Source organism: Trachymyrmex cornetzi, unplaced genomic scaffold (genome assembly GCF_001594075.2).
Source record: "Trachymyrmex cornetzi isolate Tcor2-1 unplaced genomic scaffold, Tcor1.1 scaffold345, whole genome shotgun sequence".
NCBI classification, from domain to species: domain Eukaryota; kingdom Metazoa; phylum Arthropoda; class Insecta; order Hymenoptera; family Formicidae; genus Trachymyrmex; species Trachymyrmex cornetzi.
Genome location: NW_017298164.1, coordinates 232,725 through 247,397, shown reverse-complemented (window position 1 = coordinate 247,397; position 14,673 = coordinate 232,725). Strand labels below are relative to the sequence as shown.

The 14,673-nt window shown below is 33.2% G+C and overlaps 3 protein-coding genes and 1 long non-coding RNA gene across 13 annotated transcripts in view; 2 read left to right on the top strand and 2 right to left on the bottom strand.

The window, feature by feature from the left end:
- Positions 1-29: 29 nt before the first annotated feature.
- LOC108763173 (uncharacterized) lies at positions 30-1,674 on the bottom strand. Its single transcript, XM_018510550.1, has 6 exons — positions 1,545-1,674; positions 1,170-1,286; positions 988-1,080; positions 707-918; positions 297-415; positions 30-45 (listed from the first exon to the last, which is right to left on the bottom strand). Exons 1-6 carry the CDS (start codon positions 1,672-1,674, stop codon positions 30-32), a joined length of 687 nt encoding a protein of 228 aa, XP_018366052.1.
- Positions 973-14,673, top strand: part of LOC108763194 (transmembrane protein 47) — a 24,067-nt gene continuing 10,366 nt past the window's right edge. The window contains exons 1-2 of the mRNA XM_018510619.1: positions 973-980; positions 14,465-14,468. The gene's annotated coding sequence lies outside the window, so the exon portion shown is untranslated. The remainder of the gene's footprint in view (positions 981-14,464; positions 14,469-14,673) is intronic.
- On the top strand, positions 4,310-10,352 carry CrebB (Cyclic-AMP response element binding protein B). 10 transcript variants are annotated; one of them, XM_018510604.1, is made up of 8 exons: positions 4,537-4,664; positions 5,444-5,656; positions 6,157-6,306; positions 6,440-6,563; positions 8,421-8,510; positions 9,033-9,176; positions 9,557-9,626; positions 9,780-10,352. In XM_018510604.1, exons 2-8 carry the CDS (start codon positions 5,465-5,467, stop codon positions 9,922-9,924), a joined length of 915 nt encoding a protein of 304 aa, XP_018366106.1. In that variant the 5' UTR covers positions 4,537-4,664; positions 5,444-5,464; the 3' UTR covers positions 9,925-10,352. The 10 variants fall into 10 exon arrangements, with proteins under 10 accessions (XP_018366115.1, XP_018366106.1, XP_018366110.1 ...); XM_018510608.1 differs by having other exon boundaries at positions 4,546-4,664; positions 9,566-9,626; XM_018510610.1 differs by having other exon boundaries at positions 4,556-4,664; positions 5,444-5,557.
- LOC108763195 (uncharacterized) lies at positions 12,793-14,244 on the bottom strand. The gene is made up of 3 exons (XR_001940208.1): positions 14,117-14,244; positions 13,187-13,229; positions 12,793-12,976 (listed from the first exon to the last, which is right to left on the bottom strand). It is a non-coding gene; the product is annotated as an uncharacterized LOC108763195 (long non-coding RNA).

Genomic DNA, 14,673 nt, shown 5'->3' with positions numbered 1-14,673 from the left:
AACATTCAGATTCAAGGGTTGTAGGAAAGCTACTCGGTTATATTACTAAAAACAACGCAAAAAAGCTTAGTAGCATAGTATAATTTTGGGTGCAAATACATGCCACAGCAAAAAATAAATTAGTTTTGGAAAAAAGAATGCAGTTAATGACGAAAAAAAAGATTAAATAAAAATAGTGAATAAAATATAAATTTTAATTATTTTATCAAAATCGTTTATAATGCACAAGTTTTAAACAAGTATTTGACTATAAACGTCAAATATAAAAAATTATAATAATTATTTGGAATAGGAGCAGTTTCAGGGAATTATGATCTAATTTCGAAATTCCAGACGTTTTTACATTTTCCTCTGATTTTTCTCCATTTCTATGACCAATTTCAATTTCCCTGACTTTTCCCTGTCCGTGGTAATCCTGAATAAAATACAAAATAAAAGATCTGTTTTACATTATTACAATGGATAAAAATAAAACTTAAACATTATATCAATGCGGTATAAAAATGAAAGAAGTATACATGGTGTTTTTTTTGATGGATTCTGACAAAAGAAATTCAATATAAACATTGCCCAAAATTTACATTTCTTAACATTAATCGGTATTCGTTCTTAAATTGTCTGAGTATTCGCTGGTCTCGTGTATTTTAATTATTTTAAATTAACGTATTTTTGCTTAAAGTTAACGTAATTGAACGATTACGTTTACCTTGAAAATTAAATACTCCTTCTTGTCACGTAGTTTAGTTTGGATACAACCCAATTTTATTTTAGTGATTGGGAATTTCGTTATTTCTCCATAAATCTCGAAGCAAACGTGAAGCTTATCATTGTCAATGTTCATATCACGTATATGCAGGCAAACTTCAACATCTACTTTACTTAAAATGTCCTCTGCTAAACAAATAGCCGGGTTTCGAGCTAAAAATATATATTCGATTATTTTGAAATACAGCAATGTATATTTTAATTTGTGCAATTAGGTATTACCTGAAATTGTCTTGCTAATAATTGCAAAGTTATTGTAGGTTATTGTGAGTGAAAACCCATAATCCTTTTCTAAATAACTTGCATTTACGCATACTATAATATATAGAAATATAGCATCAAAATAGAATATAACAATATTAAATTATTGTTATAATATAGACTACAAATAATTATGTACTTACACTTTCCGACTATAGAGACTACACCCAATTGTAAATGCTGACAGCATCCACAATTATATTCAATGCATTCGCAATCATTACGAAACTTGTTCATAATATATTCACCTAGCCTTTGTGCTATAAATTTTATAAATACTTTAGAAAATATTTTTATACATTTTTATAATCATTAACGAGGAATTTTTGCATAATTTATAAATTTTTAAATAAACCAATTATGAAAATAAATAAGAGAAATTTTATTTTTTGCAGATCCAAAGCAATTAGTGTTTAAATATTTCTACGTGAATTTATATACATATCTGAATAAACAAGATTTCACGTTAAATACAGTAAAATTTGATTAAACAAATTTTAATTAATGTATATATATACCGAATGTCTCGTCCAATGAAAATATCATTGGTGTTATCCCATCTTGACCTGTTGTTTTTACGACTCCCGTACAGAACAATATTCCGATAAAAGCAATATCCATAAATTTAACGTGACTCAATCGTTCCATGTTTTTTAGTTTTACTTTTTAACAATAGACCAGGTAGACGAATCTTGTTAGAGATACTTTTTTATAGTTCCGAATAGCGATTTTCTGCCTTTTAGATCACAAACTTTCGGTTAGCGACTTCCACTACTCTCTTTTACTGATACTACGAAATACGAACCGCCCCGGTAAACACTGTACCTCTTTGTTCTAAGAAATGGAGGACGTGTTCTTTTCAACTAAACTTCTCGAACTGTTTATCTTTCCTCTTTTTCTCTCCCCGTTGGAGAGAAAAGGAGGTAGGATAAACAGTGCAATAAGAACTGCTAAAAAGTACAGACGAAGACTGCCGTTGTTCATCAACCAGGGAAAATCCCGCCAAAATTGAAGCAGTTTCGTCCATAAAGTGCAACGAATGTAGATTGCGCGCGCCTTTCGAACTGTTTTGAACATCATTACGTCCTGCTTTAGAAAGAAAAAAAAAGCTTTAATCAGACTTGGATAAATTTTTTTCTTTCTTTGCATTGTAATATATCGCTTATCGGATATCGTTTATCGTTTATCGGCAGAAGAAAAAAATAAAAAACATTACTTATACATATAATTCGAATATGAGTTATCGATTAATGGCTTTCTATAAATGTAGATTAATGTATTTAATTTCAGTTCACTTATTATTCTTTCTTTATTTTTTCTAAGCTCTATTTCTACCAATGTAAATTAAAGGATTGTTTATACTGACCGTAATCTGTGAGAGAATTGACGAATCATATAGTCAATGACTCCTCTCTCATTCGACAGTAATTGGTCAATTATTTATACAGGTTGCGACCACGATCCTTAACTTTAATTTACTCTAATTTATTCTTTATCCTTTTTTAATTCTCAAACTAGAAAAGTAGAACATTAAAATATGAAAATTAAGTTAAATCAAGATTAAAGTAAATTTATTGATGGAAATAGATACAAAAATTAGAAAAAGCAGAAGAATAAGTTGAACCGAGATTAAAATTAATCTAGAATACTAATGCCCATTTCCACCAATATAGATTAACTTTAATCTCGGTTCAACTTACTCTTCGTCTTTTTCTAATCTTTAGAACTAGAAAAAGACAAAGAGTAAGTTGAACCGAGATTAAAGTTGATCTGCGTTGGTGGAAACGGACCTAAGAACTTGATTTTTAGAGATTGATCCATCAGTTGTTACCGACATCCGATAGTCTAAAAATCTCATAATTAAACAACTGTTCTTTGTAGGTATTTAAAATTGAATACATGTATAATTAAATAAACGTTAGAGAAAAGTAAAAAAAAGTTCAGTAACAAATTTGCAATGAAAGGAAAAAGTACTAATATAAATAATAGGGAGCATATAGCCACAGCCCAAGATATTTTAAATGAAAGTCATATATTTAAAATTATAATAATGAATAAGTAAACGTTTCGGTCAAGATTTGACCATCATCAGTACAATAAAAATAATAAATAAATAAAAAGGTGTTACATAAAATTAAATGAATATTGACAATAAAACGCAAGTCCAAATATGATGATAATAAATTTACATTCGCTTTATAAAACCGAGTTAAAGAAATTATAAGTTCAAAAATTAAAATGCCAAAAGATTGCAAAAGCTTCTTTAACAAATTTCAATTCTGATATTGCTTTTATATAATATTGAATTTCCTTATAAATTGAAACTATGTGCGGCTTCGTGAGTTAAATACGTAATTTTTAGATTCACGTATTTTGTGACGCAAGTTTTTTATGTTTTCACTTTACTATTATTATTTCTATTACAATAAAAAGTAATTTTACAAAAGAAAGAAGGATGTATGAACATGTATGGACATATTTCATATATAATTATACATGTTTATGAATATTTATGCGTGTTTATGTATATTTATACATATTTATGCATGAAAAATTTTTTACCGGGTAAATATATGACTTTTACTTAAAACATCTTGCGCTATGGCTGTATGCTCCCTATTATTTATATTTTGTAATTTTAAACTACCTCTAAAAATTTTAAAAATAAGTACTAAATTTTAATAATTCATTGTTTAAACAATATTAATATAATATAGCATTTATTTGCTGAAAATAAATATATTTGCCAAATAAAAAAATATAATTAAATTAATAATGTGATTTTTGTATCAAATAAATATACTTACATTCAGTAAATATTCGATTGACACTATTTAAACAAATATTTATTAAAATTTAGTACATTTTTTTCTCTGTGTGCAGATACACAATCCGTTTTATCGTTCTGCATATGAAGTTTGAACGAGACGCGATCATATAAAGCGCCATTATCGGCCATTTTCCGATGTTCCGATATTGTTTCCAATATTGGAGTCTATACTTAATAATTTATAATGCAGTTGTAATTACTTTTTTATTTTGTGTACATATATATATACATTTCTAGATATCATGAATATCACAATTATATATTTTTTCTGATAAAATAAGAGGAAATAAAGAGCAAAACGTGCTACGAATAGAGCAGAGAGAGAGAGAGCTGAGAGAGAGAGAGAGAGAGAGAGAGAGAGAGAGAGAGAGAGAGAGAGAGAGTACAATAGAGTTGAATAGAGTGCGACAGAAAAAATCGCGGGAATCGCCGTTGTTGAGGATTGAAGCCGCGATACTGCGATCGTACTGGATCGCATGCATGACTGCATGACGCGCCTAGAACATAGACGAGATCAGATTATGAGGGGTCAGAGGGCGGCGGTCGAGGGGGAATCGTCAGCAGCAACGACAACATCAACGGCACTGGCAGCAGCATTAGCAGCATCACGAAAGTCACGAAACGGCAGCAACAGCGGCGGCGGCAGCAGCTATCACGACGACGACTGCCATCTTGAGCGTGACGCGCAACTCAGAGGTCGTGGGCTCCACCAGTGACGAAGCCACTGGAGTTTTGACGTGGCTGCTACGTACCTGCCCGACTGCCCACTCCGATTGCAGCAAACTTGGTGACGAGAAATACGTAACTGGTAAGTGCCCCAGCTGGAGAATAATAACAATCGGGCCGTGGACCAAGCGCGCGGCTCCTCGCGCACCGCGACGATCGCGCGTGCGAGACGGAGAAACGATCGCGCGTCCGCCGTTGCTTGCATTGCGTTTCGCTCTTTTCCGCGTTAGCTCGTGGCCGCGCGACGCATACGCGCGTTTTACGCTCGTCTGCTACGCTTAACGTGATGCCGCGAAATATGGCGACCCGACGGCCCGGAGAGAGAGAGACCGAGATCGCGCGCATTCGTGTCCGCTCCGGACGGTCGACACGAGGTGGGTCGCGCGATTCTGCTCCTTTTCGCCCTGATCCTGACATCCGTCATCTGGGGGAGGGGTACCATCGCGGATTACGCGCGAGCATTTCCTAGGTATGTGCGGGAACGAGGGTTACCCTTGCAGTTTATCCGGGTGGCAATTCTCTTCGTCGTTTCCTGTCGAGTGGGAGAGAGATAGAAAGAAACAGTACCTCGAGCGCGTGTTTATTGTCCCCTCCCCCTTCCCTCTCAGTCTTATTTTTAGCTCCGCTTATGTAAATGACGCAGTAGCAGTCATTTCATTTGTTGGCGGGAAGTTTAAATGACTCGCGTTCCGCTAATCGAAAGCTCCTCCAATTCAAAGGTTTTGTTGTGTCATTTGTGTCGTTCAAATGTGAACCAATGTAATTATTGTATTTTTGATGAGATATGACATTGTGTGTGTTCTTCCTTCTTGAACATATTCTAAATATTTGTATTATATACAGTGTTTCTTTTTATTGCAGAGCTCGCGAGGTAGTCGGGCTATGGAAAGTATGGTCGAGGAAAATGGATCAACCGTCGATCCGTTGTCTGTGCAGGGCTCCCAGAGCGACGCAGCACCAGCAATCGCAACCTCGGTACAATCTATCGATAGAACGCATCAGCAGCAAACTCATCATCTGGTAGCTTCTACCAGCATTGTGCAACTGACGCTACCCTCGTCAGGAACAACACAGGTATACAGGAGGCTCTCCTGTGTATCTATGTCCGATAATTTGTCTTCTCTTTATTTCGGAGCATGCGCATACCGTTCATTTGTCCTTTTACTGTCGTTATTGTTTCTCTGTAATGCAAGTGCGATTTAGACATCCGGTCTTGCATAATGCTGGTTGCGTCTTGGGAACGCAAAGGCCTTCCCAAGATCACTCATCCTTAGATTGTAGGACGTTGGGAATACTTTCTGTGAATGTAACATTGTCGAAGGTATACATTGGGCATAAATTTTGGATATATGTTTCAAGTTCCATGAATAAGTTCCCACCTTTCTCGTAACACACAAACGACATGTACATTATTCCTTTAATAGTTAATTATTACAATGGTTATTGGTTGATGCAGTAAATATCACCTATTTTGTATGTACAAGGAATAATGATCATGTGTCTACAATTAGTTTTAATGATATAATTGTCTTGACTGTTCATAATATCTAACTCTTTGTTTAATTCTTGCACAGGTGCAATCGGTCATACAACCCAATCAACAGTCCGTGATACAGACCGCCACAAACATACAACCCGTCGCAATCTCCAAAGGAAACGTTATTCTGGTTAGCAAACCCAACTCCGTTATACAAACTGCACAAGGCAGTTTACAGACGCTTCAAGTGAGTCATATGTATTAACTTTTTATAACGCCTCAGCCTAAAGATCGTCCAGATGTTTGCATTGTTATCAGTACGCGCAAATGTGTGACGCAGTTATTAATATATCATTGAAATTTGAATACTATTTATTAAGGTGGTGGAAACTGGTAGTGACGATAGTTTCTCAGACGAGGATTCACCCAAGAAGAGGAATATTCTAACCAGACGGCCGTCTTACAGAAAAATTCTCAACGATTTAGGCGGAGGAGAAATTACAGGTAAGATATGACGTTTATACTTAAATAGTAAAGCTTGTCTCTAAATGTGCTAAACATTCTATTGTGCAATAGAAATTTAGGTCGCGATATAGAGAATATTAATCATATAGTCGCTGGTTTCCGCGATTCTGAATTAAAACCATTCGCGTAATTTTATTTAACATTTCGCTGCGAATGAAATAAATGTTAAAGATAAATATTTGCACTCGCTCTTAATCACATAAAACGTTCACGTGCATGTCAGTTCATACGAGTCGAAGACTACAAAATCTGTAGTAATTTGCATATTTGCATCTTGAAATTGTATAAAGAATTGAACTGTAAGATCATCTTTATTTTAGTACTATTGAAATTAATGTGAATGTCCTTTTTTCTCTTTTTAATAATATATTATCTAATTTCGTCCCTCAAATATATTAGCACAGGTACGGTATAATGAATATTTATTGCGCTGAAGCTTTTTAAGCTTTTCTGGTTTCAACCGCAAATAAGTAATATAAGCTCTTTTAAGACATAATGAGTTTTAGCGCGTGATGAAATGAGACTTGTATTACGATGTCGTTTTTATATACAATACTATACAGTGTTTACATACAATCAGGTATATAAGAGAAGTATGCCATACCAAGCTCGTATAATACTATACAGCAATGCGAACGTAAATTAACTTTAAAAGCAGAGACATAGGAGATTATTTAAATTAGGAAGAAATTTTGGGAGAGGGTTTGCGCAGATTGTTCCTTTCTGATTCCATCACCTTAATATTACATTGAAAAAGAAATTATTTGGAATAGTAAAGTTAAGTGATAAACGCAATCCCACCTATGTGCATTCGAAAAAAATAATTTTTCAACGATTTATCGGCGAATACGTACTCATGTCCACCGCGATATATTATGGAGCATAAAATATTGTTGTAATTATCGCTTCGACGTTTACGTTAATTTGATTAATCCTCATGTATACAGGATGTATTAGAAGGTAAGTGCAATTGACAGCCATATTAGAAATAAATGTTGGAAAAAAAATATTTGATGAAAAAAACATTGTATGTAACAAAATTTTACGGTTCTCTTAAAAGTTATCATAAATTAAAAACGGGCAAGTAACCACTAATCTTTACATCTTTACCGAATTAATTTTTTGAACAAATTCTATTGCATGAAATCCACTCCTTTTCCACTTTTAATACACCCTATATGTTCTTGTTATAATTTAACTCGTGGAAGAGAAAAAATATGTTGTCAAATATATTAATAATCATATAAGAGATCGTTTTCACAAAGATTTTATAAACTCCTATTTTATATATGAAACAATCAGTCATTCACGTAAAATTAATTGTTATTTCCATGTTACTTCTATCTGAAATTTAGTTGACTTTTCGTTTAACATTTAAGAGCTTATTCTCAATAAATGTTTCTCAGCTACTTTCTATTTCCTTTTTGTATGAGCTGACTGCACGCAGCGCATTGATAAATATATGTTGTATAATCAGCAGCCAGAAAGGAAATAGTTTAACAAATCGTAGTTACATGATGAAATTTCATTGTTTTTTTCATATTTATCTATACTACAATTTTACTTTCTGGGTGCAGATAATTGTAATTTAGAATATATTTATTCAGTGTGATCAATAAGGATATGGTATAAATTTGGTAAAGAAAAAAAGAAAAAGCGAAAGTGATACATTGTATATAAAATAACGCGCACACGCACACGCACACACACACACACACACACACACACACACACACACACACACACACACACACACACACACACACACACACACACACGTTAGTGACACCGGTTACGAGCTAATTAATGGGGATTTGGGTTGATTCGGTGTTACAGACGGTCGTTTGCCCCCCTTAGAATCATCCTCTGAGTGTGATTCTAACGTGGACAGTGAAGTGTCTTCCCATTCTCTCCATTATCAAACAGGTTGGTTACTTTATCTCCTTTTACGTATCTTTCCTGGCTGTATTACATTCCATAGGCTGTCCGTATACGTAGTTCTTGTATTCTTTATACCGAGGGAGATGATGTTAGAGGAGTACTTAATGAGAAAGAAGGACAAGAAAAAAAAATAATTTGAAATCAAGGTTCATTCGCATTTACTATTTGTCTTTCATCCCTGTGTGTACTGCCTAACGTTGTATATCATTTTTCACGATACTCGCTTGGTGTGGCATTCTTGCTTATGGGATATCGATATATAGACATCATTCGGATCATTCGACGAAAAAGAAAAAGACGCCGAAAAACTCAAATAATTTTTTTTTGTACGAGAAACATTATACCATTGTGTATCACGCATCTAAAGTCTCTTTCAACGCAAATGCATTATCATTTCTAGTGCGTTTCGATGCACGGCACTGTTATCATTAGTTGAAGGATTGTTTTTTTTTTTTTTTTTTTTTTTTTTTTAGAACATTTACATTTCCAAAATTATTTGTTTTACAGTAATTCCTGCCGGTACTATTCAAATTGCAACCCAAGGGGAGGGAGTTCCGGGGCTTCACACGTTAACTATGAGCAATGCGGCGACAGCGGGTGGAGCTATAGTGCAGTATGCACAGGGCCAGGACACTCAATTTTTTGTCCCAGGTGTGCTTTTGCATCATTTCCTATCAGAGATTCTAAGAAAGCTTTTCAGTTTTTTTTTGTTTCTATTATATTACAATATTGTATCGTGATCATACATTATTGTAGTATATATACTGTTTATATAGATATAGACGCAATAATTTTTCAAAGAGAAATCTATATTGCATGAATCGACATATATTAATATTACCTACTATTTTTAGATCTACAATAATATATAAATTAATAGTACAATTTGATATATTTTCTAGACTATAGTCCTTTTGATAAATACAATGATTCTTAACAAATAAAATAAAAAAGCTATCTAGTAAAAAATAGAGAATTATGATACACGTAACGTAAACATTTGGAGAGTGCAGTCTCTTGCAATGTTACAGCCTATACAGGTCACGGAGTAGTAGTGGAGGATGCGGCACGAAAGAGAGAGTTAAGGTTGCTTAAGAACAGGTGAGTGATAAGAATAGACCTATCACATGCAGATTATATCCGTACTTACCTATACAGATATAATAGAATTTTCTTATCCTATATAAAGATAAGAAAAGATTAAATCCCTTTAATAACGAAGAATATTCTTATCTCTATTTTTAATGTGTACAGAGAGGCGGCACGTGAATGTAGAAGAAAGAAGAAAGAATATATAAAGTGCTTAGAAAATCGTGTTGCGGTGCTGGAGAATAGAAATCAGACGCTAATCGACGAACTAAAATCGTTAAAAGAATTATATCAGCAGAAAACCGACTGAGATTGGTGTTTAAAACCTGCGCGACAGTGTATCAAAACTATTATCCAGTCGATGAACCTGTACATGTCTTGTTTGTGTACATTATCCTAAATGTTGCTAGGGGTAAGCGATGGTGATGTACATGCATTCTTATAGATATTTCTCTGTAACATACTGTATTTAAGTACGAATACGAAGGCTTGTGAAACTTGCTGTTACTAAAGCGGGAAGCCAAAGTTATATGAGACATGGAGGCAGCAAACACGTAGGCAATATTTCGTATATCAGTCTCTATTTTGGATAAACACAGCGTGTGGTTCACTTAGAATCTGCGTACTCGAAATTTCAACCTTATAGACTGGAACGGTTAGATCGCATTAATAACATAACTGGCAAATAATATTCGTGTTTGTTTAGCATCACTGTCTACCGACCGTTTGTACTAGATGAAGGCGTGTCTTGCTTTTATATATATATATATATATATATGAAAGCGTTCCCGCGCTAATCGAAAATAGCGTTTCGACTATCTATATGAAAAGTTTAATGTAAATATCTCAACAAAACGTGCCGTGGCTTACAATTGTGTACAACAAACAATGTTAAATATTTGTGATTTATAGATATCCGTTTCTCACATACATCTTAGAAAATATATTATTTTTCAAAAAATCTTAATTTTTCTTGTGAAAGATAACATTTCGCAAGGTTGTTTTATTATTGTATATATATTGGGCGCAATCACGTTTCTATAACGATTTGGGATTAACTATCTGTATAACAAATGATGACGCAATCGGTAAGAAAATTAAAACAAAAATTATTTGTTTAGTGAGCGTTGTACAATACTGCGTTGCGTTTCCTATTGATATAAATAATATATTTGTTTCCTGTGCGTGTAAAAACCGTGCCATGGCGAGACGCGCTTCCATCTATCGTAAATAGGTCTTAATATACGATTTGTCGCAAAATGGAATCATACATGTCTAGTTTCACAAAAGAAAATTGGGAAGCAGCATTGAAAATGATGTGCTTCTAATGAAGGCGCTTTAAAATTGAACGCTTTATAAGAGTATCTTGGCATCGACGTAGAGAAAAAAAATTATAAAAGTAGTTACACATTTGAGTGATACAAGAAAAAAAAAGAAAAAAAATACCTCTCATTCTAATGCCTGCATCGCCTCTTTCGTTTGCTGTATAAACGTGCATAAAGGACGTTACTACGTCGCTTTTAAAACGAGTAAAATAATCCTGTTTTACGTCTCGTCAAAATGCCCCGTTCATTAAACGCTGGACAACACAACTTGTAAAATATGAATGTAATATACATCTGGAGTGCCTTGAAGATTTATGATACTTGTGATATACATATACATATGTTGGATATTAAAGAACGCGCAACATATGCATATGTATGTATATACGTATGAAGGAAATTATGTTGTAGGTAAATATGGGTAGATATATATATATATTATATATGATATTTTTAAAGTATATTATTAATATAGTTTTATGTACTTGACACACGCAACTCTATCACAAGAATTGTATTATTTTTGGGGACTCGTGTTCCCACGTAATCTCATTATTGTCGAGTCGAAAACCAATTGCTGACACATACTGACACTACGCAATGTATTGTGAACAATACGCGTGGTTTTACCATGAAAAGATAACGTTAAAGATCCAAATAAAGAGCATAATTTTTTTAACAAAAGTCGTTGCAGTTGATGACATATTGTGAATTTCATTTGGTCACACTATTGGCGCAAGTAATCTTGAATTTGTCGTATGGCGCATTATCGCAAAAAAAAGAGATCTACTGACACATTTTCTAACGCATACAGTGATATGAAAATTATTTATAACAAAGTAGTACGTACTCAGAAATTCGACGCTGGACGCATCGTTTAGAATTTCATATTTTACCGGTCCTCTCAATTATTCGTAGTTTTGTAATGCTAACGTGCATAATGAACATTGTCAATTTATGAAGCATTGCTTAAAAAAAAAGAAAACAGAATGAAAGAACCATTAAAGATAATAAATGTGCCGTATCCTTTACATGTGCATTTCATTGTCGTCACTGCATTATTCATATTTTTGATACTTTTGTTGAATATTCATTTTCACTTTGCTTACCTACTAAATTTAGGGGCCGATTATGTAACTCTTAGCGACAGTCATTGATGTTATTGCGCTTTTTTACTCTATATAATATCTGCGCAATGACATCAATGACTGTCGTTAAAGAGTAACAGAATCAGCCCCTTAAAGTACCTTCTTCTGTTTTCTGAGAGTAGTACAAGTGCATATTTTAATTTACTTTATGTACCTCCTATTAAATGTTATCTAGACAAGTAGGATTTATTCCATACTAAAGAAACCTGGTGCAATATCAAGTGCATTTTCTAAGTATGAGCTTTTATTGCTTCATTTGCTTCTACAATTCGATGAATTACTAGTCAACTTATTTCTGTTGACTTTCAATTCCATAATACATATCTTAATAAGCATCAATTTAATTATTTTTTTTTTTTTCAATTGTATGACAAAAAGTATATTTTATTTCTTATTATATACATATAAGGTTTGTTCAGGAAAAAATAAACAGATACATCTTTAATATTTATTATACAAACAATGTGTATATTGATTGTAACACAGTAATATTATGTTATTAAGTATTACATATGTACAAGAGTGTATCAAAGAATAATGAGACAGATTTAATTTTTAATAAAATATTTATTTAATCTTTCAAGTAATTTTCGAATATATTTTCCTTGCACTGCAATGCATTGTCCCATTCCTTTTGCCATATTTAAAATATAGAAGTGATTCATTAATTGTAAGGTATATGTTATTTTTGTAACTATTTTGATTTAATTTTTAATTCCATGATTAAGTAAAAACAGAAGTAAAAAAATTTTTAAGAAAATCAGTCTCATTAATTTCTGATGCTTTCTTGTATAATTTATGTGTATACATATACTTATATCACATCATCAGATTTACACTATTCTTATCTATGTAGACCTCCATAAGCTGATCTCTGTTCTTTTATATTCTGCAAAAATGAAACGTAAATTAGTAGTTTTTGACAGTAATATTTTTCAAAAGAGAATTTTTTTATTTACTTCAGTTGGTAGTGCATGTAGAAATAATCATAATAGAAATTTTATTAAAAATTTTATCCTGTTCAGCAATATAGACATATCATCCTGTTGTTTAGATTTATGTACATTAAAATATTTGATTATATATTTATGATTCTTACCATTTATTTAACAGGATGAAAAATTTATCTTGACTTCATAAGTCTGCAAAACAAATATTAGCATAATTTATTTACATGTTCAAGCTATTTTGATAAATAAAAATTAAAATAAATTCCTTCAGTTGGTAGTGCATGTACAAATATAATCATAATTTCATACTCAATTAAACTCATCATGTTAGTAATACCAAGGATTTCTGATACAATACAAGAAACGTTTGAAGGATATCAGGGGGTCCATTGTGAATCTCGAAACGAGGTGAAATTAGAAAAGTAAGCAAATTCACTAAAATATTCATAATTTAATTGGTCAATAGTGAATTGCTCACTTTTGTAATTTTTACCTCAATTCAAGATACACAATCATTCCCGAATATAAAAGTATAAAAAATATATATACTGAAATATACACATGCATTCAAATGATTTAAACACACGATATATCAAACTGTAAATAGACTTCTTGAATCCCGACAGAAAAAAGCTTTGTCTCGGATAGGGAAAGAATTAATAAATATCATTTCACACACAATAATTCGGTCAATTAATCATTGATCAACTTTTCCTCCGTTACGAGATCTTGGAACAATTTCTAGCAATGTGAATATCACAATTATATTATTACCCTCTAAAGTAGGTCTTAAGTATAGTAGTAGCTTAAGTATAATCACTTTTTATATTTTTTTAATAGATGAAGGTTAATAATAAGTGCAACTCCAGTTTAATAATAAGAATTAAAGTCTGTTGCCAAAATATACATTGGATTAAAACAAACGATTGCATGGATACATGTGGATTACAAAATGCGGCGAGCATGATTTGAGATCTGTATTCTATGTGTAATCAGTATTTTAATTATACGACCGCAGGTATTGAAAATTCACTGATTATAAGATTCTTTTGTATGTTAAAGGCCTTTAATTTTTTCACCTCTTGTAATTTCTCGTTGTGTAAACGTCGAATCCGTCCTGATCCTTCCTCTTCTTCTTCGGAGTACGTAAATCAGAGTAAAAATGGCGGCTCGCCAAGTTGACCGAGTTGACGGCGATTCCCACAGAACAGCGATTCCGTTCACAATCGAGGGGAAAGTCTATTTGCCTGAAATAGAAACAGGCGGAACGCCGCCTGTCGTGAAGCGGGAGGAACTACGCTCCAGTGCACATATAAAGTCTTATGGTACGTTTCCACTGAGCGCGTCAGGCGTCGTCTACAATACACAGAGTAAGGCCGATATTTCATTTATGCGTTTTTGTCGTACGACAAATGTGTGCAAGACAGAGAGGTCCTCGGATCTCTCTATCCTATAGCCAATCAACACGCAGAAAAAGCTTGTCGTACGACAAAAACGCACAAATGAAATATCGTCCTAAGAAGTAAGGCTGGAGTCCCATGAGGTGTATTTACCGCGTATCGCGTAACCAATCAGAAGCGATCCGCTGTTGTGGTTTCGCGTTTTACTGATTATTGATTGGTTACGCGATTACGCG

Bases quoted from the DNA above. Each gene is read 5' to 3' on its own strand.
- CrebB (XM_018510604.1), top strand. From the start codon at position 5,465: ATGGAAAGTATGGTCGAGGAAAATGGATCAACCGTCGATCCGTTGTCT. The intron at 5,657-6,156 runs GTATACAGGAGG...ATTCTTGCACAG, and splicing joins CCTCGTCAGGAACAACACAG to GTGCAATCGGTCATACAACC. The intron at 6,307-6,439 runs GTGAGTCATATG...CTATTTATTAAG, and splicing joins GCAGTTTACAGACGCTTCAA to GTGGTGGAAACTGGTAGTGA.
- LOC108763173 (XM_018510550.1), bottom strand. From the start codon at position 1,674: ATGGAACGATTGAGTCACGTTAAATTTATGGATATTGCTTTTATCGGA. The intron at 1,081-1,169 runs GTAAGTACATAA...TATATATTATAG, and splicing joins AGTCTCTATAGTCGGAAAGT to TATGCGTAAATGCAAGTTAT. The intron at 919-987 runs GTAATACCTAAT...ATATATTTTTAG, and splicing joins TATTAGCAAGACAATTTCAG to CTCGAAACCCGGCTATTTGT.